At 36.6% G+C, this 17,201-nt stretch overlaps 1 protein-coding gene across 2 annotated transcripts in view; it reads left to right on the top strand.

Moving 5' to 3' along the window:
- Positions 1-17,201, top strand: part of TMTC2 (transmembrane O-mannosyltransferase targeting cadherins 2) — a 420,661-nt gene that overhangs the window by 336,210 nt on the left and 67,250 nt on the right. For both annotated transcript variants that reach the window (XM_066257560.1, XM_066257561.1), the window contains exon 10: positions 8,718-8,832. In XM_066257560.1, coding sequence (XP_066113657.1) covers positions 8,718-8,832 — 115 coding nt within the window. The remainder of the gene's footprint in view (positions 1-8,717; positions 8,833-17,201) is intronic.

Genomic DNA, 17,201 nt, shown 5'->3' with positions numbered 1-17,201 from the left:
TCAATCTATCTTTGTGTAGGACTCAAGAAGCCACAAAAGGAAGATGATGAGACTGAATTAAGTTTTGGTTTAGGGAGTAGAGGGTGCAGTGGACTTTGGACAGTGGATCATAGATTTGAGAATGAGCCATGCTCAGTCCTACTGTCGATTATCTCCCTGAGCATGTTGTACCTTCCGCTAGACTCTGCTCTTCAATTTCTTAATATGGAGATACTTTCTCAAATTGTGAGAATTTACTATGTACATCTCATAAAATAACTAACGTGAAATATGTGTTCAGTAAATTGTAACAACAGCGACTTATTTTTGAATATACAACAGAAACTACTAATATTCTGGAGAATGAATGAATTCTATAGGAAAAAATGTTGAGCAAGAGATATGAGGGACAGAAATTAGGGAAAAGGTAACAGTAAAAACCTAGGAATTAAGATAAAGGAGAATCTTTACCCATCCACAGGCAGACACAAGACCCGAGAGAAAGGGAATAATTGCTTGCAAGAACGAGGGTTATAAATACCAAGTAAATAGGAATAAAGAGAGAGGAGGTAGGGAGGAAAGAGTGGGAGTGGGGAAGAGAATAGAGAGGTACTGTTTTTCCAGTCTTAGCTATTTTGATCTAGCTATCAAAAGCACTTGAAGATTCTTGTTTCTATTCCTAAAGTAATTGTTTCAAAAGTCTGTGTATCCTGCTACCCATTCTTCAGTGCCTCCGTGGCACATCTGTAAAGCAGTACCTCCAAAAAGCTCATGGCGATGGTCTGGGAGCTCTATGAGAGGACTGAGCTCATTTTCAGAAGAGGGTGTAAGCTCTGAGCCACCTCTCTGTTCTCATTACCACCCACCGTAATCACGTCTCAGAGTCATGCTATGCTCCCGTCTTCAGTGACGTCGGTATCTGTGTGAATCCTCTCTCTACCTCTTGCCTACAACTCCCTTGTCTAAGAATGCGCAATATCCTAAAACAAAACGAGGCTCCTCAGCTCTGTGCCTCTGATTGGGTGGCACCCCTTATCGAGTTATGTCTTTCCCTTCGTGTGTTTCCCTGAGGTGATAAAGCCTATTTGCAGCCTACCTGCACTTCTTTCCTGGCTGGAGCCCACTTGCTCCCTGTTGCTCCCAGATTTGTATATTCCTTCACACTTAGGGCTTGTGTTGCTTTCCCCTTCCTGGTTCCATCCCCTATTCCTTCTCTTGCTTTTATCTCTTCAGTTCCTCCCCAGGCTCCAGGCTCCCCTCTTAGCCCCTTCTACTTCCCATTCCCTGTCTGACAGTCTTCATAAACTCCTCGATTGTTTTCTGGCATCTCATATTCCTTTTGGAAAGAAGAGAGAAATAAATTCAATAAAGCACTGCAGACGTTCCTGGTTCCTGAGCCTTTTCCAGTTGAGCACCGAGCCCTCTTCCTCTAATCACTTTTGCAATAGACACTTAGCACTTTCATGCCGTATATCCAATTCAAGACAAATTCTTGGTCTTGTGTTCATTTGAGGACAGATCCACAGCCTCCCAGTCTCAAAGTGAGGGGTCTAGATTGATCTCCTGGGTGTCCTTTCCTTGTTACCCAGAGCACTTCTTTCCTTGGCTAGGAACTACAGCATACCTAGTACACTGGACCTCAGTAATCCACAGTTCTTAGTAATTCAGGCTGCCAAGAGGGGAAGGAAAAAAGAAAACTAATGGAAAGGGAGAGAGATTGGTTTAAAAATGTGAAAGCATTCCTAAAATTCAAGAGATGCTCAGTAAGTCCCCTTTCAGAGAAGCTAAGGAGAAGATTCTCCCCATGTGTTTAGTTTTCCGAGGCATAATTAGCAAATGGAACAAGTAGCCACTCTAGAAGCATCTCCTTTGGACAGCTAGTCTATAAATCCTGACCATTGTGTTTTCACCCACTCTCTCCAGTCAGGAAAGCGTTATTAACCTCCCCTAACAGAACACTCATGCAGGCTTTGCCTCAGTCCCACTTTATCTACCCATCTGGTTACCGTTAGATGTCACCAAGGCCAGTCAGCCCAGATATTTCTACCGTGGCTTTTTCCCTGCTCCAATGATCTGAGTTCTCAGAATGTTCTCAAGTATAGGTGATTTCTGCTGGGTGCCAGTAATGTTTTCTTGTCATTATCTGACTGCTGATTATAAGACCATAGCCACTTTGTGAAAATTCACCTGTGCCCTTTACCTATGCTTATTCAACTTTAATGGATAAGTTGCAACAAAACCAAACAAAAAATCATCTTCATCCGCATATGATTAACTTAAACTGTATTATCTTGCACCTCCACTTCAAATTTATATCAATTGTGTGGTTAAACTATGTCCATAATCTCCTCTTTCCTCTACTAGAATGGAACCATTTTAGGGATAAATGTTGCATTTATCTTTGTATCCCTGACTACAAGTATTGCAATATCTTATGTATACAAGAAAAATATAGTTTTCTTGAATTAGTTATATTAAGCTCTCATTTCTTCTTTTTTTCCCCCAGACATTGCATTTATTACTAGCATAATGAGGTATAATAGATTTTAGCCAAATTAATTCATAGTTTGAACTGTTCCAGAATTAGGGTATCTTTGAAGGTATAGTAATGTCCGGATTATTTCTTGCATACCAAGGGAAATTCAGAGATCTAAAACCAGAGCTGTCATGTTGCTCAATAAAAAAAGGTGCCATTAATGGTTCATAGAGACTTCACTTTGAATGGCACCCTTGGAAATTGTGCAGTATCCAGCGTGTGTGGCCATTCTTCACTGCAGCCTTGACTAAAATCACTGCAAGGTGAGAGGATATGAACAGAGGGATGCCTGGTGACCGGTGCCAGCTAGATTCTAACTTGCTTTTGAAGAGGAAATTAGTAGCCACACTGGGATATGATTATTTAACTCATTCTGTCATTAAATGTATATTTATCAAATCACCACAATGTGCCAGAAAATAAGATAATGAACCATGGAGTTATTTTGGGAAAGAGCGTTCCAGTGAAAGACTCTGAAGTAAGAGTGTTTCTCCCTCCTGTGAGTTAGACGAACGATAGGAGGCCGAAGGGGATTGACCGTGTGACCACAAGGAGAGTAGGAGGAGACAGAGGAGATGGGATCAGAGAACTGAGGCAAGGAATCAGCTGTCCAATGACTGGCTCTTCCATTTTACCAGGATTACATTGAGTGTTGTGTTGAGCATATCCTGTAAAATCAAGGGCAGAAGTATGGGGATCAGCTGGGAGGTGACTGCTGTAATCCAGGGTGAGGTAGTGGCCGGAGACGGGCAGTATCAGTGGAAGTAAAACCATTCCGGAGCCATTCCGGTAACCTGATGTTCTCTCCCAAGGGCAACTATTTTACTACAAAGGCTGTGTTCTAGTTATTATTTTATAAATAAGATATTTATTTCCCTTTAAAGATTTTTTTAAAGTGACATTGCAGTTATTTTTCCTAAGAAGACACCTATTACAGATTGTTTTAGCTCCTTCATTTAGTTGCATGGAACACAAGGGCTAATTTTCCATAGTATTTTAGTAAGAAATGCCTGTCCCCACTAATCTAGGGAGTTTACGTGTAGAACTTTTACAAAGCAGTATTTGAGCCTGTAGCTTCAGGCTAGCTTACATTTTTCTGAAAGTATTTTAAATCCAGGAATTACTGAACAAATTGATCTTCACAGGATGGTCATATTGAAATGTTTGTAAAAATCTACCAAGTAGTTTCAAGGGTTTGGCTATAAACTTGTCCAGACAGAAATGGTGTGACTCTTGCGCTGACACAGTTGAATCCAGATTTGTTGACTGCTTTTAACCCTCTTTCTGGGGAGACGCATGCTCTTTGCATCTGAACTTCTACAGAATGCTTCCTCTTTTTATATTCTCTTGTGTTTCTTTTTCCTACTCAGATGTCTTTTTTTTTTCTTTATACTTTCTCATCTCACTTTTTCCTTTCCTCTCCCTTTAGTTTGAGACAATAAAATAAAATGATGATAATTAACTTGTGTAAGACAAATTGCAAACCAAGAAGATAATGGTAGAGTGTGGTAGCACAGTACACCCATGAGAGCAAACTATATTTTACTTAAGATTTTTGTGGCTTCTTTATTTGAAATTCTACTCTATTATCAAACACAAAGAATCTGTTTGTTTACTACATATGAAAGAGCAGTGATTTCTCAGAGTTCTCCTCTGCATATGAGGGCTAAAACCCTTTAATCTCCTTATTTTAAAAGTTTGACAGAGTAAGCTTATATTCAATATGTATGTCTCATTCATACACACATGTATGTGTACACATACACAGCCTGGCCATTATGCCTGTGATAGAGGGAAGGGCATGGCGCATGTGGAAGAGTCAGCCTAACTGATAGCTAGCCCCAGACATGGGAGTCCAGGGTGTGGTGCAAAATATTTATTTTGTTGTGTTCATGAGACACTGGTTTTCAAATGGTGAGCACTGGACTAGCAACATCAGCTGGGAACTTGTTAAAAATACAAATCATAGGCTTTCCCCCAGACCCACTGAATCTGAGACTGTGAAGACAGGGCCTAGCTCGCTGTTTGGGCCAGTCTTCAAAGCCGTTCTGACGTGCACTGAAGCTTGAGAACCACTGGGAAGGGTGACTCTCCAGTCGTGGCAGAACCCACCGTGTGGATGGACTGCCGTCAGTGCCTGCCTTCCTCAGGCTCTTTCGCGTTCTTTTTCTAAGTGTTCTGACTCTATCTTGTAGTCACACTTACTCGTGGAGCCCCAGTAGCTGCTCCTGCACACCCAGCCTTGGGATCTGGCTCAGTCAGGGTGGGTATAAATATAGACCTTTATGTTCTTCAGTGAAGAACATCTATTTCTCTCTTACTAATATTGGCCACTTTTTCTTGCAAGGATTCAATGCCTTATTGTATTAAATGGTTCACTTCCCAGGAGTGATAAAGATGAGAGAATTGAGACACCCTCCCCAACATCCTTCCATATACACTATAAGTGGGTTGGCCATATTGGGACAATCTGTTTTATAGCCCTTATTCCAGCATAATAATACCATTATCTTTTATTCTTTTAAGTGCTTTTCTCTAGATGGTAAATTATTTTACAGTGCATTTAAATCATCAGTAATTCTAATGCTGTTGGGAAATGGTCAAGGAAGATTCACCAAGAACACATGTTTTGGCCATAAAAAGGAAAGCTGTTCAGTTTTATACAATAGGTAGGCAAGACAGGACTGGAGATGGGATGGAGAGAAATCTTAGAGGCTGGGAGTTCAGGATGAATAAGGCTATGAAGCAGCAGGTTACACTAAGTGAAACCTAAATAGTTCACGGACTCTGCAGCCTGTTTTTGGTGGGAGCAATAATAAATGGCGCTGGCTGAGGAGGAGTAACATGAGGCACGGTCTTCCAGAAAGAGGAGGGCAGATTTTGTTTCTTCTTATTCTCCCAATAACATATCAGTTTATTTACTTATTTCTGGATAGTTATTAAGAAGAAACCTGATATAACTTTGTTTCCCGATTTATGTTGTTTCTCTGTGTTTGAAATGCTTATGGCTCTATTTTTCATCAGTTCTAGGCTATATTTCAAACAAACAATCAGAGTAAACATAAAAGAAGAATAATTTACACTCAACTTCAGTTCAGATTTTTTAATTCAGTTAAAAAAATAGATAGCAAATGATTTACATTCCATTGTACTTTATGCCTTTATCATAACAGAATATTATGCTGTACTATTGAGATATATGGCCTGTCAGAACAGAATGGGAGGGGTTATGCAAATACCTTAACTGACATTTTGTGATATTGTTTTTCTGTATAGTAATATAATGAATGAGTTCTACTGTTATCAAATTATTATATGGGGATCATTTCTGTCACCACTGACAATAAAAAAAATTAATATATTTTTTCATTTTGGGGGGATCTGCAAGCTGTTTACAAAGAGCATGTGGCATGGCAAAGCTTACTGAAAGCATAAGTGAAAATTACGATAAAAAGTGTTTATCCGATTATGGTGTAATTCTGTATTTGATGTTGCACAATTAGTTAATGTTCATCTTCAGTTATTGTTTTCTGACCTATTTCAAAATGTGTTTAACATTAACAAAGCATGAAGAGTTTTGCCCTGGGTCATGGCATTACATATACAGTCAACTCACCTCTGTGCCACTGCCATTACCTTGATCACAGACTTCCTGTCACTGTCCCTCTTTATGTGGACAGTATATATACCATGTCCTTTTTTCTCTTGTTTACTTGAGCTAATATATCTACCTTTCCCTCTACTGTCTGGAGTAGTGAATTTTAAGAAAGAACTTGCCTTATTCAGTTAATTGTTGCATTTTTCTAACTATTAATAACAGGATACATTTCAGGTAATTGTCTGACAAGGAAAAAGAATAGTTAATAAATTCCTACATTTACGTATCACATAAGTAATAATTTATTAGTGCACTTATGTAGGTAAATAGTATGTTTTGAAGACAGGTAGCAATTAATTTTATATTTTAATTGAAACAATCTGTAATAAGCATAACTAACTGAAGAATGAAGTTAGCCTAGTATCCTTTACTAATATATATGAGTAAATAGTAATTATCTAATGTGCTATACATTATCTAATTCTTGTTTTTTTAAACCATGTATACTTTAAATTGAATGTCATATAAGTGTATCTGTAGAGTTGGCACATATATAAATTTCAGGAGTAATATGTTTTTCTATTTATAACTGTAACTATTTTCAACACCATTCCTTAATAATTTTCTAACCCAACAATTATATTTGTTTTGGGAGACAAGAAAAGCATAGAATGTTAGGTGACAAACTGAAAAAATGATATAAAATTTTTTGTTTAAGTAGCTGTGACTGGTCTCTAAGTCTTGGTGTGAAAATTGTTACTTTATTTAAAAATGTAGGCTCGAAATCCTAGGCTTATCTTTACTCACTGTCCTTTACCAACTGAAGTTTAGAGCTGCTTAAGTACAGGCAGGGGCCATGATTTATTGCATTTCTTAAAGCAGAAAATGTCCCCTGATGTATTAAGGACTGGTCTTTTTGGATTAAAAGACACTTTGTAATATTTATTACATGAACAGTAACTAATGGGCTCTTCTAACAGCCACCTGGGAGGATTTACCATTTTTAATTTGTTCTGTTTCTGTGTGCAGCTCAGGACTTGCAAATCATTTTTATAGCTATTTTTTGTATTGTTAAAGCCTTGAACTTGAAGCAAACAAGAAACCCCAAGCAAAAAGAAATAAACATCAAATCGCAACTCTATGAGCCTGTCAATTACATGGCCCGTGTCTGCATATCTTCTTCCTCTTTTGATTTGGTTTTCATTTGAATAGCAATATCAGATAAGGCTTTAAATCATTACTTTTACTGTTGATAAATCCCTAGCTATAAAAAAGCAGCATATTCTCTCTACAAATTTACAGTCTTAATATTGGGTTTAACGTCAATGTTGTTTTCTTTGCTTTTACAATAGGATTCTGGGACATCATTATATAACAGTTCTTGAGGTATAAGGTTAAAGACTTGTGTGGCTCTGTCTGCAATAATTTTAACCTTGCAACGCTGGCCTGAAAATAATATCAAAAACCAAAATTGTTTAATATTTCTTCAACATTTGTTAGTCTAATTAATAGTCAATCTAATTAAGGGCAAAGCCCACCTTTCTATGTTCTTTTAATAATTTTACTGTTACTTAAATATAAGGAAGAAATGTACCTCAATATGCATAGCCCTGTTTGTACATATGCATCAGAGACAGATGCTATTTTGAGAAACCAGTAATTAAAATCAACTAAACACATATTTGTAAATATCTTTTTTTATACAAAGACACTATTATCCTAGGAGCTCAAGGATTTATAGCTGAGAATTAAATTTTATACTACTGATGCAACATATATAATGAATTTATAGGTGAATGTTTAAACTGTTGATTTGTAGCATACTGAAATATATATGTTATACCTGAGCTGCAGATTCAGAAGCTCAGAGTCTTAAATATTAAACACTTTGACCATTAGAAAACATTGGTAACCATTCCACATTAGATGCCAATCAAACCATCAAGCTGTATGACCCAGTGATGTGTATCAATTATTTCTCAATAAAACTGGAAAGGAAACATTAACCTTTCCATTAATCTTTAAAAGTGTTTATTTTTATATACCATATAGTATTTTACATTTTATATAGCATAATATTTTTTTATTTTTTTATTTGTATCTTTTGTTCATTTTATTTCTTGCTTCAACAGTCTATAGAAGATTTTATTTTAAGAAAAGAAATTGTTAGTGTACCAGCTAGATGGATTGTGATATCCTACAATTAAGAGAAAGACTTGTTGTATTCCTGGCTGGATAGTTCAGTGTGTTATATAGCACCATCACCATATGCAATGGTTAAAGGTTCGATCCCCAGTCAAGGCATATCCAGGAACAGATTGATAGATTGATGTTTATCTCGCTCTCTCTCTCTCTCTCTCTCTTTCTCACTCTCTTTCTCCCTCTATTTCTAAAATCAATCAATACACTTAAAAAAAAAAAAAGAAAAGAAAGCCTGTAATATATGACCTGATAATGAGCATGTAGGAGTATGGCACTTATAAATCTTAGATTCATTTCCCCTTCATCACTGCTTTTGTATTTTTCTCTATCACAACTTTATTTCTTTCACAGGATTATTATATATTTTCTGAGTTGAAGCTCACCTGCTTTCATACTTTGCAGGTCAATTTCTTCTGGAAGAAGCTCGCCTCATAGAAGCAGCCGAGATGGCAAAAAAAGCAGCTGAACTGGACAGCGAGGAGTTTGACGTGGTCTTCAATGCTGCCCACATGCTCAGGTTAGTTTTTGCTCCTATACCTTAAAACACTAACACTGTGGCTTTGGGAGAGCAATTAATCATACTGATTCCCCATCATACTACTTTATTTCACATTCATAAAGTGAATTATTCTGCTTAGCCATGTTAAACTCAGTCAGGACTGTTCTTTTCATTCTAATTTATGTGCACATTTTGTAGGGCATATGAGCTTTTAAGACTCTGAAAATTACTAAGAGCCCTTTACCCTTTCTTCCCTTCAAAAATTATTGGCCATAAAATATAAAAAGAAAATTGCACAATGGAATTAGTAACATTTTAATTATCTCCAAAACAAAACATTATGTCAGTTAGTCAACAGCATTTCAATATTTGTGGGTTTTTTTTTAATTAATTACATTGAATGTGCCATGTGTATACATTTTATTTGGTTTGGTAGTGGAGAAAATTATCAAATACGAATATACTTAAGGCAGGCGTATCAAATTCTCAAAATGGCTCTCTAATTAGGAATGTCACTATGTATTGAAACAATATAACTTTGAACCATTAATGCTTCTATTTTCAAAAGGATGGTTAGGGAGGCTATTAGAATAATAGTGAAACAATTAAAAGGCAGATCAAAGATTTTTGTTATGAATATAAAAAGTCAGTGCATCCATAAAAAGGTCTTTAAATTAAAGAAGGATATTTTAAAGAAGCTGACATGATTTGTACAATTGTTTAAAAACAGAACATGATTTATTATGTTAGAAATATGAATGCCTTGTTTTCCATACTCATAACCTGAATTTCACTCCATGAAATCACCTAAATGCTTCCTTAGGTGGTGTTGATGCTATGGGCTCAATGTGTGGCTTCTGGAGATACATTTGTTAATTGTGTAATTATTCTTACAAGGGCAGAAAAACAACAGGAGAATTGGTTCACATTTGAATGGTTTTTAAACAAAAACTTGCGAGAAAAGTAGAGGAACTTTGTTTCAACTTTTTATTTTAAGATCATTGTAGTTTTGCATGCAATCCTAAGAAAGAACAGAGAGATCCCCTGTAACATTAATCTAGTTTCCCCAATGGTAATACAGTATCTTATAGAGCTAACATACAATATCAAAATTAGGATATTGACATGATACAACCCACTGGTCTAATTATGTTTTCTTAGTTTTACTTGTACATGTGTGTGTGTGTTTAATTCTATGCACTTTTATCATATACATAGCCTTCTTATACCCATCACCAGAGCCAAAATACAGACTGTTTTCATCATCGCAAGCGTTCCTTGTGTTGCCCTTTTAGAACCAGATTTCCATATTTCTCTTACTCCCAAGAACTAATATTTATAGCCAGTTTCATAGATTAATTTATAGCAAGTTTCATAATTAATTTTTTAGAATAATTTGAGAGTGTTATTATAACTATATCTCAGCAGTTTCCTCTTTGACTTTTAATGTTTTCAGTAAGAAATTCAAAGCCTGTTGAAGAGGAGAGAGCGTACTGAGTTTCCTTTTAAATGCCCTCACCCCACATCAGTATTTAACATTCTTGGAGCTAATACCTACAAAGAGAAATCAGGATTCCATTGACTGTTGGTTTTATAAAATAAACTGTTGCCAATTTGCAAAAACCTTCAGTGGAAAAATAATTTTTAAAAGATACCTTAATTTGTGTGACAAGTTTAGGTACTGTATTAGGGAGAGAGCTGTTTGATCTTCCTGAAAAAGACACTATGTTTTTAGTCATCAAAAAAGAATGGGAATGTACACGTTTCTACAGACTTATTCATCTTAATCATAATAGAAACTGATCAACAAGGTTTTTTGCTACATATTATATCAGTATCTAAAATTCAAGGTCTACCAGTGGAAACTCATAATAAGAACATTACAAAAAATGTCCTTGTTCAATGTATCACTTGTATCTTTTTCTTAGTTACCATAGTGCTAGAAACCATGGAAAGTTTTGTTATATATTAGAGAGGTGGGAATATTTGTGATTTATTTTTCAGAACATTCTCTCTAGCTTTTTGCATTCTGCATTCCTCATTAAGTTGCAGTCAGTCAGCATGTTCCTATATGTATTGATTACAAATATGACCACATCAGCCTGACCATATTCTTCTACTCAACTTGGTGGCAACCTGGAAGAATGCTTTCACTTCATTTTTCTGTTTTTCAGTTCTGTCAAATCTAACTATTTCTTTCTTTTTTTTTTTTTTTTTTTTTTTTTTGTATTTTTCTGAAGTTGGAAACGGGGAGACAGACTCCCACATGCACCCGACCGGGATCCACCCGGCATGCCCATCTGGGGCGTTGCTCTGTTGCAACCAGAGCCATTCTAGTGCCTGAGGCAGAGGCCACAGAGCCATCCTCAGCACCTGGGCCAACTTTGCTCCAATGGAGCCTTGGCTGCGGGAGGGGAAGAGAGAGACAGAGAGGAAGGAGAGGGGGAGGGGTGGAGAAGCAAATGGGTGCTTCTCCTGTGTGCCCTGGCTGGGAATCGAACCAGAGACTTCTGCACGCCAGGCCAACGTTCTATCTCTGAGCCAACCTGCCAAGGCCAAATCTAACTATTTCTTGAGTGCTTACTGTCCAACTTCTTTCCCTGTTAATCAATAACATTTAGGACTTGGATTGCTAAAAGAAATATGAAAGCTTATTAGTTTTCCCTTGAATGCAGCCTTATAGAAATGGTTAGCTATCAGCCTGACCTGTGGTGGCACAGTGGATACAGCATCGACTTGGAACGCTGAGGTCACCGGTTCGAAACCCTGCACTTATCTGGTCAAGGCACATATGGGAGTTGATGCTTTCTGCTCCTCCCCCCCACCCACCTCTGTTTTCTCTCTCTCTCTCTCTCTCTCTCTCTCTCTCTCTCTCTCCCCTCTCTAAAATGAATAAATAAAAAGAAAAAAAAACAAAAAAATGTTTAAAAAAAGTAAACAAAGATTAAAAACAATGGTTGGCTATCAACATTTGCCTCTTTAATATTACATATAACATTTCCCCTGGGGATTCAAAATTGTTGTCAATTAAACTTGATATTAATTCTTCTCTCAAGAGCTCTGTTCTTTTCCAAGATATTTAGGAAACAAAATTGGCAAGGTTTGGTGACCAATTGGGTACATGGGGAAGGACACATGTCTCCCTGGTTGTGTCTTGGTTAGCTGGATTAATGATTCACCTAATATTCAAAATCAGCAATTTAGGAACATTACAGTTCAGGCTATGGTTTGAGAACATTCATTTAACTTCCTTTCCTTGACTAATTTCCAATCAAATGGCCCAAATAATCTATTAATAAAAAAAAACCCTGCTCATTCCAAGTGTGTGTGTCTGTGTGTGTGTATACACACATTATTTATAGATGAGATAAGGTTGGAAGAGATGAGGGTTTAGGGCCAACCATGAAGGGGAAAATTATTTTCTTTTGAGACCTTCAAGGGTCTTGAAATAGAAGAAATTTCTAACAGACCCATTTTAGCTCTCAATAATGGGTAATAATCAGTTCGAATAAGAATCACAAATCTGATGTATCCAAGTAAATGGCCCTCACTAAAGCAGTAAGGTTTACATTAAAAAATAAGAACCCCTGAGAACATTTATTACTCATGGTAGCAAGGTGAATCACAGGAACACTATGTGGTGTGGAAATAATAATGCTTTTTACCAAATATGTTTGGCCTTCCACCTTTGAGACACACAATGGGATTGCACTTTACTGCCATTTTTTTCCAAGTTGAAGACCTTCAAGAGTTTTATTTGGGTCACTGAATGTGTGTAAATGTGATGTATGTCACTTTTGTAAGAGTCAGTGCTTTCCTCTTTGTCTGATTTGTAAAATGTAGAAATAGGTCCTAAAGTGACCATGGGCAAACAAACCTCCCTTCTCACTTGCTTTAGAATGAGAAATAAACCTTATTTTCTTAATTCACTGAGGTATGAGATGTGTTTATTAACTACAGTGTAACCTAACTTATCCTGATACGGCATATTCCTGTGAAAATACGTAGTTGGAAAGAGGAACAATACAACATCAGAAAAGATTACTAAGAGATTAATCAGATCTCCAAATTTATAACTGCAGTGCAGGCAATGTATAACTGATAAACTGGTCATTTAAATAGAAGTATTTTGCCAAAGACATGAAAATGATAACTGAAAAGATATAAGGTTAGAGGATCGATTGAGAACACTATACACACTAATTGTTGTATATATGTTTGCATAATTATAGTATACAGGTATGCATATATAGTTATACACATTTATAGACAGTACATACATAGTATGTTTATAGTATGTGCTATGTAGTTTTATTTGTGTATATATGTGTCTATAATTAAATGTACATATATGTAAATTTATATGTGCACGTATTTTGTATATATGCTGCTCACAAAAATTAGGGAATATTTCAAAAAGAATATGAAGCGATAAAAGAAGCATTTGATTTTTTTTATTAAATAAGAACATCAGAAAAGCAAAGGACAAGTCAAAAAAAGTTGTTCAATTATGCAAATGAGATACAAAACCAACTTTTATTTCATTGGTAAAAATGCACTGTACAAAAGGCTGAAAGTACTGGACTATCTGTACGTTCCCTGATCTTGAAAGTGCATTTTGAAATATTCCCCTAGTTTTTGGGAGCAGTATATAAATAAAAAATTTCTGAAGGAAAGCATAGTGCAGATAAGCAATTCTCAACAAATAGAAAAAATTTCCAAGGTAGAATGAAGGCTTTCAATCATCATATTGAAAGCAAAATTAATGAAAATAGATCTGTGCCTAAACTTGTCTTTATATATGGGCCTCAGTTTTGATTTGTTTTTTTTTTTTGTTGTTGTTGTTGTTGTTTTTGCAAACTAAAGAATTCACCAATGCCAGTGTTTATTACTTAATAAATATTTTTACTAAAAAGTATTTTATAGCCCCAAAACTTTCTCATTGGCTTGAGAGCCATCTACACAGCCAGAAATAATACTCAACCACCTTGCTTTCCCTGGGGGCTCAGCAGCTTTTACATCCAGAGTTCTGCCACCATCACCCACAGGGAACCAAGTAGTGTGAGTGCCACGTTCATTAAAAGATGATTCTCCTTGGAGCAGCTCCCTTCTCCACTCTGCTTACTTGCGACTTCCATTCTCTTAAGGTTGCTTCTGACTGGTGGAACCTTGGCTGGAAGAGAGTGGGGAGATGAGGGAATTTCTGGCTTCTGTCTTGCTTGGGAAGGTGGGATCCACATTGTGGGAAATCACCAAATGTATTTATAGGGAGGGTGATCACAGATGTTGAGTGGCCTCACATAATGAGCGTTGACTATACATGTTGACATCTTTAGTACTTCAAATGAAATGGAAAAAGTGCTGGATGCTTCCAGATGAGAACATTATAAAAAGCAGATTGGTTATCATCAAAGGAAAATATCAAAGGAATTTCAAATACTAGAACTCAGTAGAGCCTTATGTCTGTAGAATTGTGAAAGTATTCCATTAGAAGCATTTAGTATGAATGAGTTGATTCAGTGTTCTCCCAGAACTGGATGCTAGAAAGAGCACAAAGTTATTTGATAACTGAAAGGAAGTCTGGCGGCACTAAAACAAACCTTACCTGATTCACAGCGTTCATGAGCTCTGGTAGAAAATTATTTTTTGTTCTTGTTTGTTTGTTTTTAATTCACTTACACCATAAGGGAAAAACAAAAGTAGCATTTATTAAATATCTCCTGTCAGCCTGACCTGTGGTGGCGCAGTGGGTAAAGCGTCGATCTGGAAATGCTGAGGTCGCTGGTTTGAAACCCTGGGCTTGCCTGGTCAAGGCACATATGGGAGTTGATGCTTCCAGCTCTCCCCCCCCCACTTCTCTCTCTCTGTCTCTCCTCTCTCTCTCTCTGTCTCTCCCTCTCCTCTCTAAAATGAATAAATAAATAATAATAATAAAAATTAAAAAGCATACTAGCTAAAAAAAAAAAAATCTCCTGTCAGCCCGAGACCATACTTTGCATTTTGTATCTGTCGCCCGCCTAGTTGTAGTTGTACAGATGTGAAGTAGACACTAATATTCCCATTTTACAGATGAAGAGACTGCAGCTCCGAGAGAGTTGGCCCTTCCCATAGTTGGTAAAGCTGGGATTTAAACTTAGAGTATTCTGGCCAAGTATAATAATGACTTCACTGTGTCCCTTTGATTCTCTCATGTCTTTTTACTGGGTGACTAACTAAAAGCTGTGCTTCTTGAATTTATTAATGGAAAAAGGACTTACTGAGAGTAACGGGTTATCAAATGTGTGTAAATCCTAAATAAGTAAGTCCCTTCCAATATTTTAAAATTACTTCTTTATGATAACTTTTAGAAGATAAGAGAGAACTCTAAGTTTTTACTCTCAAAGTTTTTAGAATCTGACAGCTGACACCCAGCTGAGAGAAGTGGGTACTTACGTTTCCCCCAAGCCTACGGGCACATGAGTCACCCTCCAAGGTAGGGAGAGCAGAGATGCACCTCTCCGACTGATTCCCATTATTGCTATAAATTCTAGAGACCAGAGTGAGTATATGAGAAGAAAATATCTTTCCATTTCTACACTCAAATAATACACTCTAATAGAATTAATGATATTCAAGAACTAGAATTTAGACATGCTAATTACATTTAAATTACACTGGAAATGACATGAAATTGGAATTTCTTAAGGGAGAAAGAAATAAATTCAGATTATTATCTCAAAGAATTTTTGGAGTGAGTGAGTGTGTGTGTGTGTGTGTGTGTATGTGTGTGTGTATGTGTGTGTTGGCTATTAGAAATATATGTAAATCCAAGGCCCTCTAGGCCAAGGTTCGGGAAACTTTTTGGCTGAGACAGCCATGAACGCCACATATTTTAAAATGTAATTCCATGAGAGCCACACAATGACCCATGTGCCTTACGCATTATCCAATAAAAATTTGGTGTTGTCCCAGAGGACAGCTGTGATTGGCTCCAGCCACCCGCAACTATGAACGTGAGCGGTAGGAAATGAATGGATTGTAATACATGAGAATGTTTTATATTTTTAACATTATTTTTTTTTATTAAAGATTTGTCTGTGAGCCAGATGCAGCCATCAAAAGAGCCACATCTGGCTCGCAAGCCATAGGTTCCCGACCCCTGCTCTAGGCCATACGCTTTCTTCTTTAATACCTCCAAAGCTACCAAAGACCTCTTGAAAAGTCATTGGGTGTTCCAATTTTAAATTGTGCTTCACTGGCAAATTGCGGTCAAGAGAGGTTTGTTTCAACTAGGTTGTAAGCGATTGTAAGGTTTTTAAGGCAAAGGGTGGCAGATGTGATTGAAGATGGGCGAGCATCTTTTAACCCAGCACCTCTCCAACATGAATGTGCATGTGACTCACCTGGGGATCTTGTTAAAATGCACATATTCTGATTTAGTATGTTTGGGTGGTGCCTGAGGCTTTGCACTTCTAACAAGTCCCAGGGGATGCGTGTGGTGTTGGTTCTTGGACCATCCTTGCAAGGAAGTTCTGTCTTGCTTTTCCTCTTTTCCTCCCAACTCCTCCCACACGTGTTACACCTTGAATATAAGTAGTAATTTACTATATTTGAATATTATAGATGACATTGCCAAAGCATATTTCTCCCCTTTAATTTTTTACAGTAAATTTTATTATGTAATCTTTCTAGATAGAGGCTTCGCCTGTTCTTAGCAGCCTTGAAAGTTTTGAGGCCACAAAAGAATGGACTCAGATGCTCATGAGGCATCAAGAAATTTCTAACTCAGGGGCATCTTATGTAAAACTATACCATCAGCATAGTCTTTAACTCTGGAATAGCTACATTTTGGCTTCACCTCTCCATCTTTCATGTTTAGAACTGAGACAGATACCTCAGGTTATAAAGCCATTTTTGATATCTTGAAAGAGAAGTTTTTTATTTAAGAAGGCTCAATGGTCCTAATTTATGCTAAGAATTGCATTGCAAGAATCTTTTCTGTTCCATTATTTGTTCCTATGTGCGACTCTGATTTTGCTTTTTTTAAAGATTTTTCCATACATTCTTATGTCCTTGTTCATTTCAGTTCTGCTTCTAGGTCTACTGTGCATGTTATTAACTAGAATTAAAATTTAGTGCTGCTTTGAGTAACTTAAAACTAAATGTCAGTTTAACAGCTGGCAAGAATCCCGGAAAACTCAGCTACTGTTTTATTCTACTTTTGTGATATAGAAGTAAACTACTCTCTGTTTTAAAAAAAAAATGCTTATAAGTTACCCTTAAAAAGAATCACAAAGACTTTAATAAAATATTGTCTTTTTTATGAGTCATACAGTGGTTATTATCTGTATTAACCCATTTTTAATTCAAAATTGACAATTGACAACTATTAATAACTGTAGTTAAAG

Source organism: Saccopteryx bilineata, chromosome 2 (assembly GCF_036850765.1).
Source record: "Saccopteryx bilineata isolate mSacBil1 chromosome 2, mSacBil1_pri_phased_curated, whole genome shotgun sequence".
NCBI classification, from domain to species: Eukaryota; Metazoa; Chordata; class Mammalia; order Chiroptera; family Emballonuridae; genus Saccopteryx; species Saccopteryx bilineata.
Note: the sequence above shows the minus strand (reverse complement) of the source record. Positions and strands in the feature narration are given on the sequence as shown.